General features: G+C 47.8%; 3 protein-coding genes across 4 annotated transcripts; 2 read left to right on the forward strand and 1 right to left on the reverse strand.

Annotated features, from left to right (window-relative positions):
• Positions 1-340: 340 nt before the first annotated feature.
• On the forward strand, positions 341-6,225 carry LOC131138001 (putative polypeptide N-acetylgalactosaminyltransferase 8). Of its 2 annotated transcripts, XM_058086528.2 has the most exons (11): positions 351-671; positions 1,930-2,251; positions 2,316-2,482; positions 3,244-3,430; positions 3,644-3,841; positions 3,996-4,110; positions 4,853-5,038; positions 5,109-5,246; positions 5,478-5,570; positions 5,633-5,803; positions 5,926-6,225. In XM_058086528.2, exons 1-11 carry the CDS (start codon positions 500-502, stop codon positions 6,043-6,045), a joined length of 1,869 nt encoding a protein of 622 aa, XP_057942511.2. In that variant the 5' UTR covers positions 351-499; the 3' UTR covers positions 6,046-6,225. The 2 variants fall into 2 exon arrangements, with proteins under 2 accessions (XP_078647303.1, XP_057942511.2); XM_078791177.1 differs by lacking the exon at positions 5,478-5,570 and having other exon boundaries at positions 341-671.
• Positions 6,226-6,353: 128 nt separating this feature from the next.
• ribc2 (RIB43A domain with coiled-coils 2) lies at positions 6,354-8,730 on the forward strand. The gene is made up of 7 exons (XM_058086530.2): positions 6,354-6,567; positions 6,626-6,707; positions 7,079-7,363; positions 7,431-7,549; positions 8,067-8,243; positions 8,301-8,467; positions 8,540-8,730. Exons 1-7 carry the CDS (start codon positions 6,460-6,462, stop codon positions 8,607-8,609), a joined length of 1,008 nt encoding a protein of 335 aa, XP_057942513.2. The 5' UTR covers positions 6,354-6,459; the 3' UTR covers positions 8,610-8,730.
• A 71-nt stretch (positions 8,731-8,801) lies between these two features.
• Positions 8,802-16,270, reverse strand: ada2a (adenosine deaminase 2a). The gene is made up of 11 exons (XM_078791178.1): positions 16,145-16,270; positions 15,781-15,851; positions 11,733-12,051; positions 11,449-11,665; positions 11,144-11,357; positions 10,938-11,065; positions 10,401-10,491; positions 10,006-10,114; positions 9,776-9,933; positions 9,370-9,572; positions 8,802-9,293 (listed from the first exon to the last, which is right to left on the reverse strand). Exons 2-11 carry the CDS (start codon positions 15,796-15,798, stop codon positions 9,164-9,166), a joined length of 1,587 nt encoding a protein of 528 aa, XP_078647304.1. The 5' UTR covers positions 15,799-15,851; positions 16,145-16,270; the 3' UTR covers positions 8,802-9,163.
• Between the last annotated feature and the right edge of the window lie 366 nt (positions 16,271-16,636).

The following is a 16,636-nucleotide window of genomic DNA, read 5'->3' on the forward strand; positions in this document are numbered from 1 at the left end:
GATGAAGCTATTACGTTTATTGCAGCTTTTATGGGAGCGCCTGAGAGAGTATAGTAAAAGAATATCTGGAAAGAAGTGCATGAACATCTTTGTTATGACTAATGTGTGTGACAGGCGAGGCAAACTTCCCTGAGGGCTGACAGACTTTGAACATCTACAGCAAAGACACTTTGGGAAATTTAGCCTCAAGGACCCCAACAGACTCCGGAGGACTCAGACTGTAACCATTAATTGCACAGAAAACAACTCATTTTACTTTCAGTAAAAAACGGTGAGCTGCTAATCAGATGGGCGTTTGGAGGTAAATAGTTCAGGGTATTTTTCAGCAATCACTGCTCTAATGGAGCGACTCAGGGTGGCGTCACTAATTACACACCTGTCGGTATGAGGTGGGGCAGTCTTGAGTCTTCATCAAAACCGGTATGTCAAAGAAGATAATTGTGTATTATGTACATACGCGAACCAAAGAGTCGTTACCGTCCTCATCCCGGCTGTCAGGATGAGAGCCGGGTGGTGGAAGCGGCCCCTCTTCCTCATGGCGGCCAGCGGGCTGCTGTTGGTCCTGTCCGCCATGTTGCTGAAGAGCGGCTATGAGTACGGACACACCGACACACCGTTTCCCGACGTGAAGAGTCGACTCTACGACGTGGAGGCGGGCGTCAACAGCCTATGTGAGTGACCTTTAAAAAATGGATTAAAATATTAACTTTGTTGTACAGTCGCCTCTCGTTTAACGCCGTTAGCAGACCCGCCCGCGATAATTGAATTATTGGATATAGGATTCAATGTTGCTATAGAATATTTTCGTAGAGCATGGAAATCCTGTTTGACTTTGTAAATACGGTTTTAAACATCACTAGAGCCCCTTAGAAACGAAATAACACCCCACAGTCACCTTGACAACTCCAATGCTGCTGGGACCCCAGACGGCCGCTAGCTGGCGAGCTAACCGGTTAGCTATATAGTTAGCTATGCAGTTACTGGCGTTAATGTATCAATGTTTTGTGTCCTTACTGCCACACAATGACTAGAATACTACATATCACTCGTATTTCAATTAGTTCTGACTAATAATAGACCACAGTATACTATGAAACTTCTTCTCTTTGGGCTTTTCCCTTGGAGGGGCAAATCAACCCCCTCCATCCAACCCTGTCCTCTAGTATACCATGAAACATCCATCCTATAGTTATTTATGGGGGAAAACACAAAGGTGCGAGAGGCGACTGTAATTGGGTTGAACGTCAACATTCACCACAAACACGGTTGCCAAGTCCAGGCCACCCTTGGGACACCAGTGGGTGACCTATTTGACCGGTCGTCTTAGCACCGTTGACGTCAGGACCCCCGCTAGTCCAAAAGCTGGGCTGCTGGCTCGGGGAGTTGTCCTGCACCTTCCACACCTTGCTCTTCCACGCCCTTGATAATGTGGAGGTTCATGTGTGGATGCTTCGCCTTTTGTGACTGTATTTATTGCATTTAATTGCAGTAAACAATGTGAGAAACCGTTCCTGTTCTTTAACTTTAACGGATGCCGCGTGGGAATTCTGGGCGGAGACACGATGCATACCGTGGCTTAACCAACACTCAGTGAAATCACTAATAAAATGTCTTATGAACAATGAGGTAACAAAATGCCAAGGCTAAAGATAAAGCAAGAGCTTCGGGACAAAGCTGGCTGTTTTTCCAAAGTCCAAGCTGATGTCTGTGAATATCTTGAAGATAATATGTCTGATTTTATGGCTAAGTAAGGGAATTTCAAGATATTCACATTTGAGAGGCTGAAATCAGAGGATATTTACATATTTAAATCAAAAAAGTGGTTAGCACGTTGGCCACACAGAGTAGTATCAGTGTAACTTGTTGTCATCCTTCATGCCTGACATGGTGCTCTCTGGTGCTCTCTGCCCACCACGGCCTCCTGTCAAGATGATATGCTGCGAGAGTTTGAGCAGAAACAAGCCAGCATGATGGCGCTTCTGGAAGAGAGCAGAGGCCGAATGAGCAAAGCAGCGGAGGCCAAAAAGGAGCATGAAACCAACGCACCGGTTCAACCCAAAAAGGAACCGCCTGAAATGATAAAGTCCAAAAAACTGTTCCCTCAGTCCTACCTGTTCAGAAAGTGGGGCTTGGATCTGTCTGAAGAAGAACAGCGCAAGGCCCAACATTTGTTTGAGCAGTATGGCTACAACGTTTACCTCAGTGACCGCCTCCCCTTAGATCGAGTTCTCCCGGACACCAGAGATCCAAGGTACTACTCTCTTGTTACGTCACATCTCGGCAAAACACATTGAGGTTTTTTATTCCATGTGCAGGTGTTTGAAAAAGACTTACCCGGAAGATCTACCAAGTCTGGGGGTCGTGTTAATCTACCTGAACGAGGCCCTGTCTGTCATCAAAAGAGCCCTGCGCAGCATCATCGACCGCACTCCCAAACACCTGCTGAAGGAAATCATCATGGTGGATGACAACAGCTCGAAAGGTCGGTTGGATTGTTCGCTGCTCCCTCAAGCCTTCACTGCTTCGGGGCCACCATCATCCTTAGCAGACAAGCTGTGACCCGAATAATCACAAAATGTCTTATTTATTGAATACATGAAAAGTTTCTTTAAATTTAAAAAGGGACTGTTTGCAATGGTTGCTACCTTTTGAAGGCATTATAACCGCCATTTCAGGTTTAATACTAATAACAGGAGCGCCATTTAGTCTGGCTGCAACAATCGATCCAAACTGGGCATGAGACGCACACTGCCACACTGGGCCTGCTAGTCTTCATTGTGGGCGGAATTCCCCCACCAAAATGCGCTAAACCGGCAGTTTAAGGATCAAGCCTGACCAGTTTATAAATCACAAGTACTCTCGTCAGCCTAGGCTAGTCATTGAGCTAAACGTCCCATCCCATCATCATCCTAAACATATTGTCAAATACTCTAGCAATGAGGCAGCCTTTCCCCCCAATGTTCCATTTTTTCAACTACAAAGTTAAATGAAATTTGTTGCGTACCTTACCTTTTGGACAGGAAGCTATAGAAATAATGTGAATAATAATGTACAGTAGAAGAGCCCATTTAATGGATGCACCCATAAAAAGCCCTAAAACTATCTATTTTGGATACTCTAAACCCGATAACATGCCATTGAAATACATTTACACATCACATCAAAGCATTTTCTGGTAAAAGTTCCCATTAAAAAGGAGAAAATGTTGTAGACCAAATGTTGGTCTCTGCTTTTCACAATTAGAGGATCTGAAGGGAGACCTGGACCGCTACGTGGAGCAGCTAGAGCAGCAGAACCCAAGTGTTCACATCATCAGAGTGAGACATCATCATCAGCAGGGGCTGGCTCACGCCAGGGTTTCCGGCTGGAGGGTCGCTACCGCTGACGTGGTGGCTATTCTGGACGCTCATATTGAAGTCCATCACATGTGGTATGAGAGGCCATTTTGGATTGGAGCGGTGCATGTGTGTGTGTGTGGAGGATTCTGGGCTGGAATGGGGATATGAACGATCTACTCATGTGGACGTCCCTCACGAATACCAATTAATTTTGGTCAACATAAGCGGGGCTCCACTGTACTTTTGAATGTAGCATGCCGCCATCATTTAAGTGCCATTCGTCACCGCTGTTCCCCATCCCACAGGGCGGAGCCACTGCTCACACAGATCCAAGCCGACCGAACGGTGGTGGCGTCTCCCGTGTTCGACAAGGTCAACTTCGATGACCTCACCGTCACCAACTACGCTCCAGCCGCACAGGCGTTCGACTGGGCCATGTGGTGCATGTACGAGGGCTTTTCTCCCGACTATTACAAGCTCGGAGATGCTTCTCTGCCGGGAAAGTACGTTTAAGTGGGGGGCACACGCAACCCTAACTTAGGTTTGATCATCTTCTATTGGATCTCTTTAGAAGATCTGCAGTTCTACGCAATGAAGCTAAGCCTTTGGAAACATTAGGATGATGTGACCTTTTCCATTTTGTCACCACCATCACAGGAGTCCGTCTGTAATGGGGATCCTAGTAGCTGATAGGGAGTATCTTGGAGAAATTGGAGTTCTAGATGAAGGAATGAAAGGGTACGGGGGAGAGAATGTGGAGCTAGGAATTCGTGTAAGTCCAAGCCATCCTGTCAACAACAACCTCTTTTTCTTCTTTTTGTACTTTGCCTCAAATGGAGTTTAGCAGTTGTCCAACGCCGTAGGTCGAGGGTGTTGAAAATAAGGCCCAGGGGCCATTAGTGGCCGACAGCACATTGTAAAAATATCATTTAGAAATGTTTGTTTTAACTATAGTCTCAAACCTGAGATCAGCCTATTACAGTTCCATGCTTGTTTACAATAAACCGCTCACTCCTCATTTTTTGGGATCACTCCCATTTCTTCCTTTGGGGTCTACTTTTCAGTAGGGTGCACACAAATGCGGAGTTACTGAGGAACTGATGAAGAACTGAGTAGAGGTTCGGGTTAGGAAAGTCCGTTCCTCATGAACTACTGTCATTTGGTCCACCTTATTGTCAAGTGTTGCCTTTCTTTTTGCAATTTGAAGCTCTCCTTCCAACCTCCCTGAGAGCCAACAATCAGGGCAGTAAGTGGACTTACAGGGATAGTTGGGATTTTTTTGACATGAAGTTGTATGACATGAGCATGGACAGTGACTTCCCCCCCACTTGGTGGACATAAACTGGTAGTGTGAAAAAGAACTGAGTTGGTAACTTTTCAAACGTGCTGCTGTGCTATTAATATTCACCATGAAGATCTGTGTTCATAGAATTACGGTTGGTGGGTTGGTGTGTTCTGCATGTGTACCGACTAACGGGAGTCCCAGTAAAGCAACCGTGGGTGTGTATTTGCAGGTGTGGACGTGCGGGGGCAGTATCGAAGTGGTTCCATGCTCCAAAATCGCCCACATCGAGAGGAGCCACAAGCCCTACTTGTCCGACCTGAGCGTGGCCATGAAGAGAAATGCGCTGAGGTTAGCAGAAATCTGGATGGACGAATACAAACACAACGTCAACTTGGCATGGAACCTTCCACTGGAGGTATCTCGACACCGTCCCGCCGTGTGCGTAGGAATGCAATGTTAAAGGCTCTTTCACTGACATTTGTTAGAATCACGGGATTGACATCGGCGATGTTTCGGAGCGGAAAAAACTCAGAGAGCGGTTGAAGTGTAAACCTTTCAAATGGTATCTGGAGAACGTGTACCCCAAGTTGGATTCCTGGGACAACATACTGGCCTATGGAGCAGTAAGTGGAAGCCGCTTATGTGAGTGCCACCAGTTCAGAGTTAGCTTTTAGCCACGCAGATCTAAGGAAGAAGCTGCAGACATCCTGCACCATGAAGTTCTAGCAGTTCTGTTAGACAAGTTGTAAAAAGGTCGTAGTTCGGGCTTAGTCAGCACAAACAGGTTCCACTGTGTTGCTCGCTCTGGCGTGTGGGTTTGGACTACTGCAGTAAGACTTTGTGTGACTCGCCAGATGAAGAATCTGGATGTCAACAGGTGCTTAGACCAAGGCCCGAAGCCCGGGCACACCCCCATTGCCTACGGCTGTCACTACTTTGGAGCCCAGGTGAGGAGAGCCACCACTTGGGATGCCAATATGTGATGATGTAACCCGAGCCTTCCTTCCAGCACACCTTCTACCGCCAGAGCGGTGAGCTCTACGTTGGAGGCATGAAGTCGCACAAGTACAGCGACAACCGCTGCTTAACCGACACAGACGGGAAACAGACGGAGCCTGGTTTGTACCCCTGCAAAGAAGCCTTGAAGATGGGAATGAGCATCTACTGGGACTTCACGCAGGTACCCTGTCAAAGGATTTTATACCATTTCTATTCCTTTTTCCGCGTCAACCTCCTTTTCCCCTCCTCTCAATACAAATTGGAATTGGTTTTGTTGAATTTTACTTACTAGTTGCTTACTAGGGCAAGGAACTGAAGAACCGGAGCACAGGAAGATGTCTGGAGATAAAGGGTGGCCAACTAACGATGCAACAATGCTCAGGGCAAAGATGGGAAATCCAAAACATCATTGTGGATTTTTAAACACTGGAACTGGAAAGTATGCCTCCGACAACAACTAATGTGGCAAACATAAAGAACTTGGTTGCAGTGCTTTAATTTTGGAGCCATTGGCGTTAGAAATGGCACATCTGTTCATATTTATTTTTCATGAATGGATTTTTTTTCTTTCTAATAAATGTTATTGACTGTTTGCATGCTGTTTCCGAACGAATGTTTATTATTGACCTAAAATGCACGAATGTATTTGAATAGAAATGATTCCACAATCATTACATGCTACAAGTGTGTTGAGCTGACCGCGTGACAAGACAAGGCCCGGAAATTGCCGACTCCTTCCGACGGTCCACGAAGCTGTGGTCACTTAGCAACCCGTGTGTATCGGGCGACCCGCTTTCTGACGGGGTGTTCGTGTACGGCCTGTTTGCGTGTGACGACATGGAATTGTTGTCGGGAGGACCGCCAGACGTAAAAGTGCAGAGACGTCGAGACGATGAGGCGAGAAGACGGGCGAGGATTTTCGACGACAAAGTTCGCACCATTGGGGTAAGTTGCTACACAAGTTTCATTTTTCTTAGGGAGTCTAACTTTTTTTTCTTTTTAGGTTGACAAGCAATTCCTCGACAAGCAGGTTGCTGAGAATCTGGCGAGGAAAAGGGCGGAAAAGGCGCAACAAGACGCCGACGGTGAGCAAAGCTAATGTCATTTTGTTCTAGAAGGTTCCGGAACAAACTCCAGAATGCACACCGTGCTTTTATTCTGAAGCGGAAGTCACTGTGAACGATTTGTGCTGTGTCATGCTGCCGTTCCTCTCGTGAGCTCAACCGGCTTCTTTAAACTGCATTGAACCCAACGCAAAGTGATGAAATATGTTATAAATAGCCACCGAAGCACCTGAAAGATATGAATATTATTCTAGAAAATACAATAGATATAAATCATGTGCTACTATACTAGACTATACTGCTTAAATAGGCAGTATGAATGGGCCAACATTGGTCTGGGTGCATTTGACTGACCAGTGGGACGTGTCCCCCCCCCCCCCCCCCCCAAGCAGATGCGGCCATGTTGCAGACCGCCAAACAAGTTTGTCTGCTCCAACATCAACAAGCGGAGGCCAAACGTGCCGTGGAGAAGGCGGTGGTGGAGTATCATCAGTACCAGCTGGGGTCGCGTCCAGAGGACGTGCACGCAGGTGAGGCACTCGTGATGCTTCCTGGTCTGCCGGGGGAGGACCGTGACAGCGTCGGACGAGAGCGGCGGCAGAAGGAGCAGCTCAAAGCGTGGCTCCTCCAGCAACAGGATGAACGGGCTGAGACGAGGCAGAGGCACAAGATGGAGAGTAGGTTTGCTGACCTTTAAACGTTTAGACCCCTGGGCTCACTGGAACCGGATTGTCTTCCCTGTAGAGCTGCAGGACGACCGACGTAGGATAGACCAGGACAACGACGCCCTCAGGCTGCACGCCATCGAGCTGGAGAGGAGGAAAGCTGCGGCCGTTGCTGCAAAAGACTGGAATATGACAATGGTGGGTCTTCCCTCAATGCAGAACTTTGTTTTGTTTGGTTTGGTTCTCCTATTACAACAGTAAAGAAATGGTTTGTCTTTAATATTTAGAAAATAGTTTTTTTTCAAGTTTATTCTCATGAAATTGTAACTTTTCCTCCTTTACAAGAAGACATTTTCCTCCTAATATTTAGATTAAAAAAAACAAACAATGTTTAAATGTTCCAACTATTTGAACTTAATTCTCGTACTATTTCAGTTTTATTCTCATAACATAACCTCTTCTGCAACCTAGTTTTCCTAAATTATTCTTTTAAAAAGTTCTTTAATATTTCAAGTCGATGCTCGATTTTTCTAATATTACATTATTCTTGTAAAATTACAACCTTGTTCTCTTAATATTTTGACTTTATTCACGTCAAATTACAGCAGATTTTTCTATTGGTTTTGTTGTCAGGTTTTCTTGTTAAAAATAAATGTTTGGAATCGGGCTTCACTTTGGACACCCCTGACTAACATGTATGCCAAAATGATGACAGACAGAAGGGAGGCGGCATCAGGAGTGTAAAAAGGAGAACACGGAGTCCGAGGAGGCTCAGCACCAGGTCAGCATGATGGGAGCCCCCGGTCTTTGTCCCAGCAGCGACAGGAAGCCGCCTCCTGAGAGCTTGAGAACAATCACCAAATTCCGCCAGCATCAAATGGAAGAGAAAAAGGTAATAACTTGCACGAAGAACCGGAGAACAAACCAAACATGATTGACTTACCAATAGAGGATGGACACGGAGAAGAAAAAAGACGAAATGCGACACGATGGCGTCCGGCTGGACTCTGCTCGTATTGCTGAGCTGATGGAGAGGCAGGAGGTCCGACACAAGCAGCAGCTACGACGACATCTGGACGCCACCAACAAACATCTGGCTGCGTGCACGCAGCACAGGTAACACACACACACACACTTAAATGTCACACACGTGTCCGTTGTCATCTTCCTACGTGGTGTCATGTTTAGGGAAGTGGGCGTTGGGAGGGGCCACATCGATGAAAGCTTCTTCTCCAAATTTAACACCAGCAGCCGCTGATTTCAGCCACGCTGGTTCAAGCCTGCGTGCCACCCGCGGGTTCAAGCCTGCGTGCCACCCGCTGGTTCAAGCCTGCGTGCCACCCGTGGGTCTTCCACAATAAAATGCAGCCTTTCAAACAGAGCAGCACTGCCTTCATCTCTACGTGGGACAAACTACATGAAAGAATCCAGTAGCTTTATGCAAATGGACATTTTATTTATTTATTTGAAATGGACATTTTATTCACCAATGTCAGACAAAATTGTCAGGAATTTCCTGAGTCACGTGATACAACACTTTCAACTTTAGTAAAAGCACACACAACACTACATGGAGCCGCCATGGCGTCATTACATCATCTACATGACATGTCAGGGGAGACTCTTCCACTCCAGTCCTGCAGGGGGCGGTGATGCGCGTTAAAATTGAAAATAAGACATTTCTGATCATCAACCAGAATTCCCAGCAAAAAAAAGCCTAAGAATTGGAAAATGTTTGTGTTAGCAGCAAAACGGGAATTGAACCTCTCACAACCCAAGCAGAATCATAGGACTTGGCGTCAGGGCGAGTCCTTAATGTGCAAAAATATTGTTATCACTGCAGCATCGTTTCCGAAAAGCATTTTCCGCCACAAACTTGTCCCACTTCCTCTGCCACGCATCCAGAGCTTTGCTCTGCATCTCGGGGCCCAACGAGCTGTACCTGAAAGCAAAGCGGGCCGAAGGTCAGCATGCGGGCGGAAAGGCTAACCTGGAGGTCACGTCTGGGCTCGACTTACACGATAGAGTTGATGGCCAGTTGTTTGAGGGTTCCCACGTGGGACCTCTTCCCGCCGAAGCCCACGAAAGCCTCGTAGAAGTCGTAGGAGAGGCCCGACGAACCCAACATTGCAGGATCGTCGGAACTAATGACCATCGGATGGTTCTGGGCCATGAGGGCAGCAGCAGGGTGGTTTCGCAGGTCTTCTACCAGCTTCAGCACCTGCACCGAGTCCACAGCGGAGACACATCACATGCTTTACACGTATCAAGCGTTCTATGATGAAACCTACGTATGTTCTACTGCTGATTAGGGCTAGTCAACTCTAATTGGATGTGTGGGAGTTTGCATCGTAGTAGTACTAGTAGTAGTACTAGTAGTAGTAGTAGTAGTAGCAGTAGCAGTAGCAGCAGTATCAGGAGTACCTGGTTGGAAATGGGACACACTTCCACAGCCACGCCTCTCTTCATGGATAGATCTCGAGCCAAAGGATGGCGCGTCAGAGCAAACCCGTGGCCGATTCGTGACGTGTTAAACAAAAGAGCGTCCAGCAAGTTCTGGTCCACGTCTGAGCCCTCCAGGTCTACACACAGAACAGATTGGCTGAATGTACAATTCCTGGGCTCCCACGTTTCTAATCACCTTTTCCTCTTACTGGTCTCCCCGGCGTGGAAAAAGTAGGGAAGCGTCACACCCCTCTCCGCTGGCAACGACAACGCCTCCCGGAAATACCAAAGTGGCTTTCCTTGATCCTCGCGGCCCACCTGCGTGTCAGAGACCACAACGTTTTACTACTTGTTACCCAGCTGGCCACCTCCAGGCTCATGGTATGATATGATGTAAAGTATGATATGTCTACCAGCTAATATAGCTAATATCTAATATATCCTATTGTTCCCAAAGTATGAAATGCAGCTAAACGTGCCATTCCCATGTCAGATGTGTTTGGGTGGCAAAGGTGACAGGTGGGTGACTAAGTCAACGAATGAGAGTAGCACCATAGAGAATGCTTTGGTTCCAGATTTCAGAATAAAAGTTTGCAGTTCTCACCAAGTCAAAGCCAACCATGAGATCTGGAAAGTCCCTGTGAAGCTTCATGGCCACCTCTACAACTCCCCTCACTGCAGATGCATTCGTTCCCCTGCGGCATCAAGCATGTGATTAGACCCGTCACGTCATGCTAAATCCATCCATCAATAAATTCATATGTACGCTTGTGCTCCGGCTGCTAGCCTCTCACAGGCTACACAGGCTGGATGACAAGAGGCTTCGTATGCACACCTGAAACGCCACCATCCTTTTCAGCTTTGGAGGCGTGGCAGGGCCTTGGCTCACTGCCAAAGCTTAGAGGCGTTTCCTTGGCAACGTAAATACAAGCAAAATGATGCCCGCTCACGGACAGTGTCGCTCGCTACAGCGTAAAAGAAACACGTCACGAACATTGATGCTGTGTAAATCGTGAAAAAGAAAATGGATGCTAATGCTAACGCTATCCTTTAGTACCATCTAGTGGTTCTAATGTGCGTTGCACCTTTCACGAGGAGATGTTGCTGAAATGATGGAATTGAGCTTGAAGGCTCAGAGCACCTGTGAACGACAAAGATGAATCTGCTTCCAAAGAAGTCCGGGTGGTCCGCTATGAAGTCCCTGGTGACGTCTCCGTAGGTCGTCAGTGCCCACGCCGAGTCGTGTGTGCTCCCGTCCAGCTCGTACGTCTGAGCTCGGTCGAGACGTGCAGATCAGGAAATGGCCGACCAGGATTGTGCGTGTGAACGTGTCGTGTGCGTGTTTACCTGCGGGAGCAGAGCGCGGACCTCCACGTACATGACGTTGTCCGTGTGGAACTGTTTGAGGCCGTGGTAGTAATAGTCTCTGAAGACAGGAGCGTACGTGATCAAACCCGTCACAGCCATGAAGGCTTGCTCAAATTTCTCCCAAACCACATCCTGGCTGGGGTACCGAGCCGCGGGATCGCCATCGGTGAAGAGAGTCAGGTTGGCCAGAATGCTGGGAAGAAGAACACAGCAAGGCACTGGGTCACCAGTACTCTCAATAATCCAGATCCCCGTCAGGGACGGGCGTCTTGACCATCGCTCACCTGTGGTCCAGCTCTGTGACATTGCTCAGTTTGCTCCTCAGGTTAGCCAGCAGCATCCACGAACACTCCGGTGTAGGTTTAGGCTGCCCCGATGAGAAGATGAACCTGACCGAGAGTTTGTCAGTGACACACATGTAACAGTTGGGCCGATACGTCACGTTCTTCACCAGCCACGCCGGGTCCCCCATGGCGAGGTCGTGGACGTGCAGAGCTCCACCTGAATCATCCATTACAAACGTGCGTTTCGGGCCATTCGGAAATGAATACCAAATCACCAAATTTACCTTTGGGCATTTTCTGCAGCAGGCGGAAGACGGGGCTGCTGCAGATTAAAGGTCTGGCCTGAAAGAAGTGCATGGATGGAGGGAATTGGGCTCTCGCCAGCTCCTCTTGTTTCATTTTGGACAACCGGGCATCGAGAAGCTTCTCCGAGTCCGTCAGCACCATCTGACCCCCGGTCTGCCGGGAGGCCTCCTCTTGTATGAGCGCCTCCCTGGTCTTGGGGTCCGGCATGGACCCGACACCTGCTGCGTGCCACAGTAGCATGCAGGCCATCGCCACAAGGGGGCGCCGGTACTCTGCCGCCATCCTCCAGCTGACGGTCTGGCGAACGGGAAAGAAGTGACAAAGAAACGTTTTATCTAGGCATTCAAACGTTAACGTGAATAAAATACATCCATTTCTTTTAGATGTCGCCTCGTTGGCGTGAATGCCCTGGTGTAACAGATATATACGCGCTCTTGAACGCCATTTCTGTCATGACCCGTAACTTGCTGAGATTTTGGACAGATGCATCGGAGACAGCAGCCATTGGTTACATTAGAAACGGCGTCAAATTTAAGCGAAACAAATGTACAATAAATGTAAGGCTCCACGGTAGTTGCCGTCGTTTTTTGTAGTATTTGACACGCTAAACGACACAAAGTGTAAACAAAGCAACTAGAATGATTAAAAAGGGTTACCTTAAACGTTCGCTCCCCAAATAACGAAGCCAAGCAAGAAGACGTGAATGTTAAGAGGATGTTTGGGGGTCTTTCTGGTGGCCCTGCCTGTCACAAAGCTGTATACGGATAAGCCCCGCCCCGCCCCGTCTATATGATTGGCTGAAAAATCACCCCGAGACAATCCTATTGGCCTAACACCCAGAGTACGTAAAGACAAGCTAGAACAAGTTCAACTACTTACTGGTCCTATTTGAGGTCATTTAAGATCATTTTCTTCCGTGCATGACGTGTATATGACGTGTATATGACGTGTTTATGACGTGTATATGACGTGTATATGACGTATTCAAGCGCAACAAACCCACCACATATTTGACTAGATTATAGAAAACAAACCTGTCCCTCTTACAATGTCAGGGAAGATGGCAGATACACGGCAAATAAGTCGACCATCAAAACCTCTAGAAAGAGAAGAAAGATATTTATTTCTAAGAAATGTACAGTATAGAAAATACTCCAGTCCATTTCCCAAACAATCTATGTCAGTCAAGAACAAAAACATACATGTAAACACACACACTCACTCACTCAGCAACATGGAAGAAAAAGACAGCTCATTTATATTAAAACAAGTCCAAAAGATGTACAAAAATCCTTAAGAGCAAATAAATAGAATTCACATCTAAATGGTTTTCACTAGTGCATCGCAACGTACTTTGCACACAGTTGGCAGCTTGGCAGAGTCGGGTGCCAATTGCACACCCAACACACACACACACACACACACACACACACAGGTACGCTGTACCTTTTTGTCACTCAGGCAAACACAGCAACTTTATACAGATTAGATGGTACAAGTGTCCACACGTCCACAGCAGACCCGTTGGAGCGACTACATTGAGACAATTCACAATTTGAAAAGAACAGCCTGGTGATAATTCTCCACTGAGACGTTCACTGACAATGCCTGATGATGGTAAAACTTACAGAATTCATACGGACATAAAATATCTTTTTGACATATGGTGCGTTCACGGATGCCCGGACAAAGTGCAAAATCTCAATGTTTGTCAGTACAGCATAAAGGCATAGACATGTATGTTGTATGCTGTACATTTTACCTGTATTTTTATATATATATATATATATTACTACACAGACATACAGCGGCTAAGATGTGTTTTTGGGAAAACAAAGATCATATTTTTGGAGAGTAAAAAGAATTTCCAGGGCTGAATGTGTATTCCTGTCAAACTACAGTACTAGAGTACAGTACTACATACTGCACCTCCACAGGCAAGCATAGACACCGCCATATTGACATACATGATGACACGGCCCAACATCTGATTCTTAAAAACATTGGCTGAAAGAGGTAGATCGCTTTGGTGCCAAACGTGGTTTAGGCGGCGGTGGAAAACAAGTCAATGAGATGATGGCAGCTGCTCTGACAAAGGAAGTGGTGACGTAAAATACAGAGGAATAGAGAAGCATCAGTTTCACTTGCAGTCAAGCTATAAAAAGAGTTCCTCCAGTTTAGACCTCAGATGGAGTCCAAAGGGTCCTTAGGTTGCACCTGCCTCCAAGCAGAGGAGAAAAATACCCGTATAAAAGTGTCATCCCTGAGAAGAGGAAGCCAATCACAGAAGCCAGCAAGCTGGTTGTCCATGAAGGCGGAATGCCTGACGTCACGATGGACAATCAGTGGACTTTTGGAGCAGGATGCGACATTCCTGTACTTGGGAGGTTTGGGAGGGATTATGGACACATAAAAGGACTACAAATGGAAGTCCAGGCAAGGCCGCTCGTTTGAGGATGCCATCGTGCATATAGGAGGCGGCTACGATCAGATACAAGCGGTGTCATCTGAGCCGGACCTCACAGGCTTGGAGATGAAGGCAGTTCTACGGACTACTGTAGTGGGCTTACTCCTGGACAAACGTGGAAATGAGACAGGAAGTTTATCCGTTCATACTCTTCACTCTCTCACTTGCAGCCTCAATGTGACGCATCTAAACATTCGCTCATACATTCAGGAAGCCGACCAGGCCAACCGGACCCGTGAGTCGACTTGGCCAGTGTACCATCCTCATCCTCATATACCTGAGATTAACAAGACGGTTGGAATTGAACATCTTGGAACGCAGTGCAACAAACAGTCCCTTTCCCTTCTGGTTGGCGTCCAGCCAATCCATCCATCCATGCCCTTGATTGTTCACAGTGGGAGGGGCCTCCAGTGTTTTCCCAGGCATTGTGGCCCAATAGTAAAAAGTCCTTGCGTCGTACTGAATTTGGAGGATCCAAGTCCATGATGAGACGAGAAGACTGTAGACATATCAGGAGCTCTACCAGACCTAAAGCTTCCTGAAGACTGTAGACGTATCAGGAGCTCTACCAGACCTAAAGCTTCCTGAAGACTGTAGACGTATCAGGAGCTCTACCAGACCTAAAGCTTCCTGAAGACTGTAGACGTATCAGGAGCTCTACCAGACCTAAAGCTTCCTGAAGACTGTAGACGTATCAGGAGCTCTACCAGACCTAAAGCTTCCTGAAGACTGTAGACGTATCAGGAGCTCTACCAGACCTAAAGCTTCCTGTTGGCCGTGTGTGTGTTGGTGTGTAGTATGACCGAAATAGAAGCCAGTGAAAGCATCTTGGAGGCGGAAGTTGGAAGGAGGCGCTATTAATACCCTAAAAGCGCCTCCGTCGGCATTCCCCAATCTCTCCTTTGGATCAGGGAGGCAAGCCTGCAGAGCAGAAAGAGAAAGGACGGAAAAGGTTCGGTTGGCTGTGTGGTTGCATCGTAGTCTTGGGATTACCAGGTACAGGTGGTCCTCGGGTTACCAGCGAGTTGCGGTCCTGGACTGTGTTGCAAGTTTTAGTTTTTTAACGTTTTTTCTAGTGAATGGAAAAAAGGTAGAAGTTTCCTCATGAGACGTCTTGGGTCCGTACCATGTCTACCAAGCCCAAGCGTGCCTTGAAAAATCAGTCAAGTCATCAAAAATGTCGGTACGAAGACGGGCGGCTTTTGGGAAATGTCTGGGATCGAATGAGGTCACGAGGTTGCGACTATGGAGAGGCCAATACTGGTGGGCACGCCTCCTTTCTTTGAGCTTTTTTTCCTCGGTGGCGGCTTTCCTTTTCTTTGGCGCACCGCTGCTTGGGAGCCGTATGCGGTGCTGGTATTCTTCCTAGTATGGCGGACCAGGCATAACCCGTGTTCTCGTTGTCCAGAGAGTTTGCATACAGTGGACCCGTTGGTCCCGTTGGCGGACCAAAATGGCCCGAGGACCACCTGTACGTGAACTCTTATTCTTACTGCTGATAAAAAACAATCCAATTGAAGATAAGAGATGTTTGCAGTGTCACATGACCAATAACTGACCGTGATAATGCTACGCATTTCCCACTCCTTGTTTGCTGCTTGAGGCGCCGGGAGCAGCCATCTTGTGTTGCCTGTGGGACACCAGGAAGCAAAACACGACAGGTTACATCATCACGGACGCCTCAATCAGATGTTGACATGTCAGGTTAGCTTTTCTTCACACAAAAATACACAAGAACCTCCAAAACACAGCAACCCTGCTGCCAGACACTGGTTTTATTCAGCTCTTGTACTGAGCAGCCACAGCTTTTCCTGTGTGTATTTCCCACAAGTAAAGTGGTGTGACTTTGTACTTTTTCCAAAGCCGGACTTTGGGACGCTAGATTTGGGAGCAGATGAATGCGAGGGCGAGCGTGTGTCTTACCCCGGGTGCTGCAAGCGTTCCGACGGCGAGCCTCTCTGCGGAATCAGCATTCCTTGGAAGTGGCCGCCAGGGCGAGGGTACATGGACAAGCGCATCTGGCCGGGGGAGAAGGGCAGCTGCTGGGGCCGCTGGAGGGCCTCCATGAGGTGTGGGTGAGGTCCCTGTGCAGCGTAACGTCCCGGATCCGGGTACGGGGGCCTCGTGTATAGGGATCGGTTCCCGACGGCGCCGCCTGGAGGCACCAAGTGGGATAGAGGTGCGTGCATGGAGCGAGGGTCGTACAGGAAGCCATGCGGCGCGTGCGGCTGCGTGCTGCGATGGTGGGCGGCAGCGTTGTGGCTATCAAGGTCCAGGATTTCTTTTGGACTTTCGGGTCGTTCCAAGCTCCCCCGAGAACGACTGGACTTTCCCGGGCTGTCGCTACAACCGCTTCTGCTTTCCTGCCTCCTGTCCTCCAGGCCTCCCGGGAGGGACCCGGCTTCAGACACGGGC

Source organism: Doryrhamphus excisus, linkage group LG6 (genome assembly GCF_037039965.1).
Source record: "Doryrhamphus excisus strain RoL-2023G ecotype Guam linkage group LG6, RoL_Dexc_Guam_v1.1, whole genome shotgun sequence".
NCBI lineage: Eukaryota > Metazoa > Chordata > Actinopteri > Syngnathiformes > Syngnathidae > Doryrhamphus > Doryrhamphus excisus.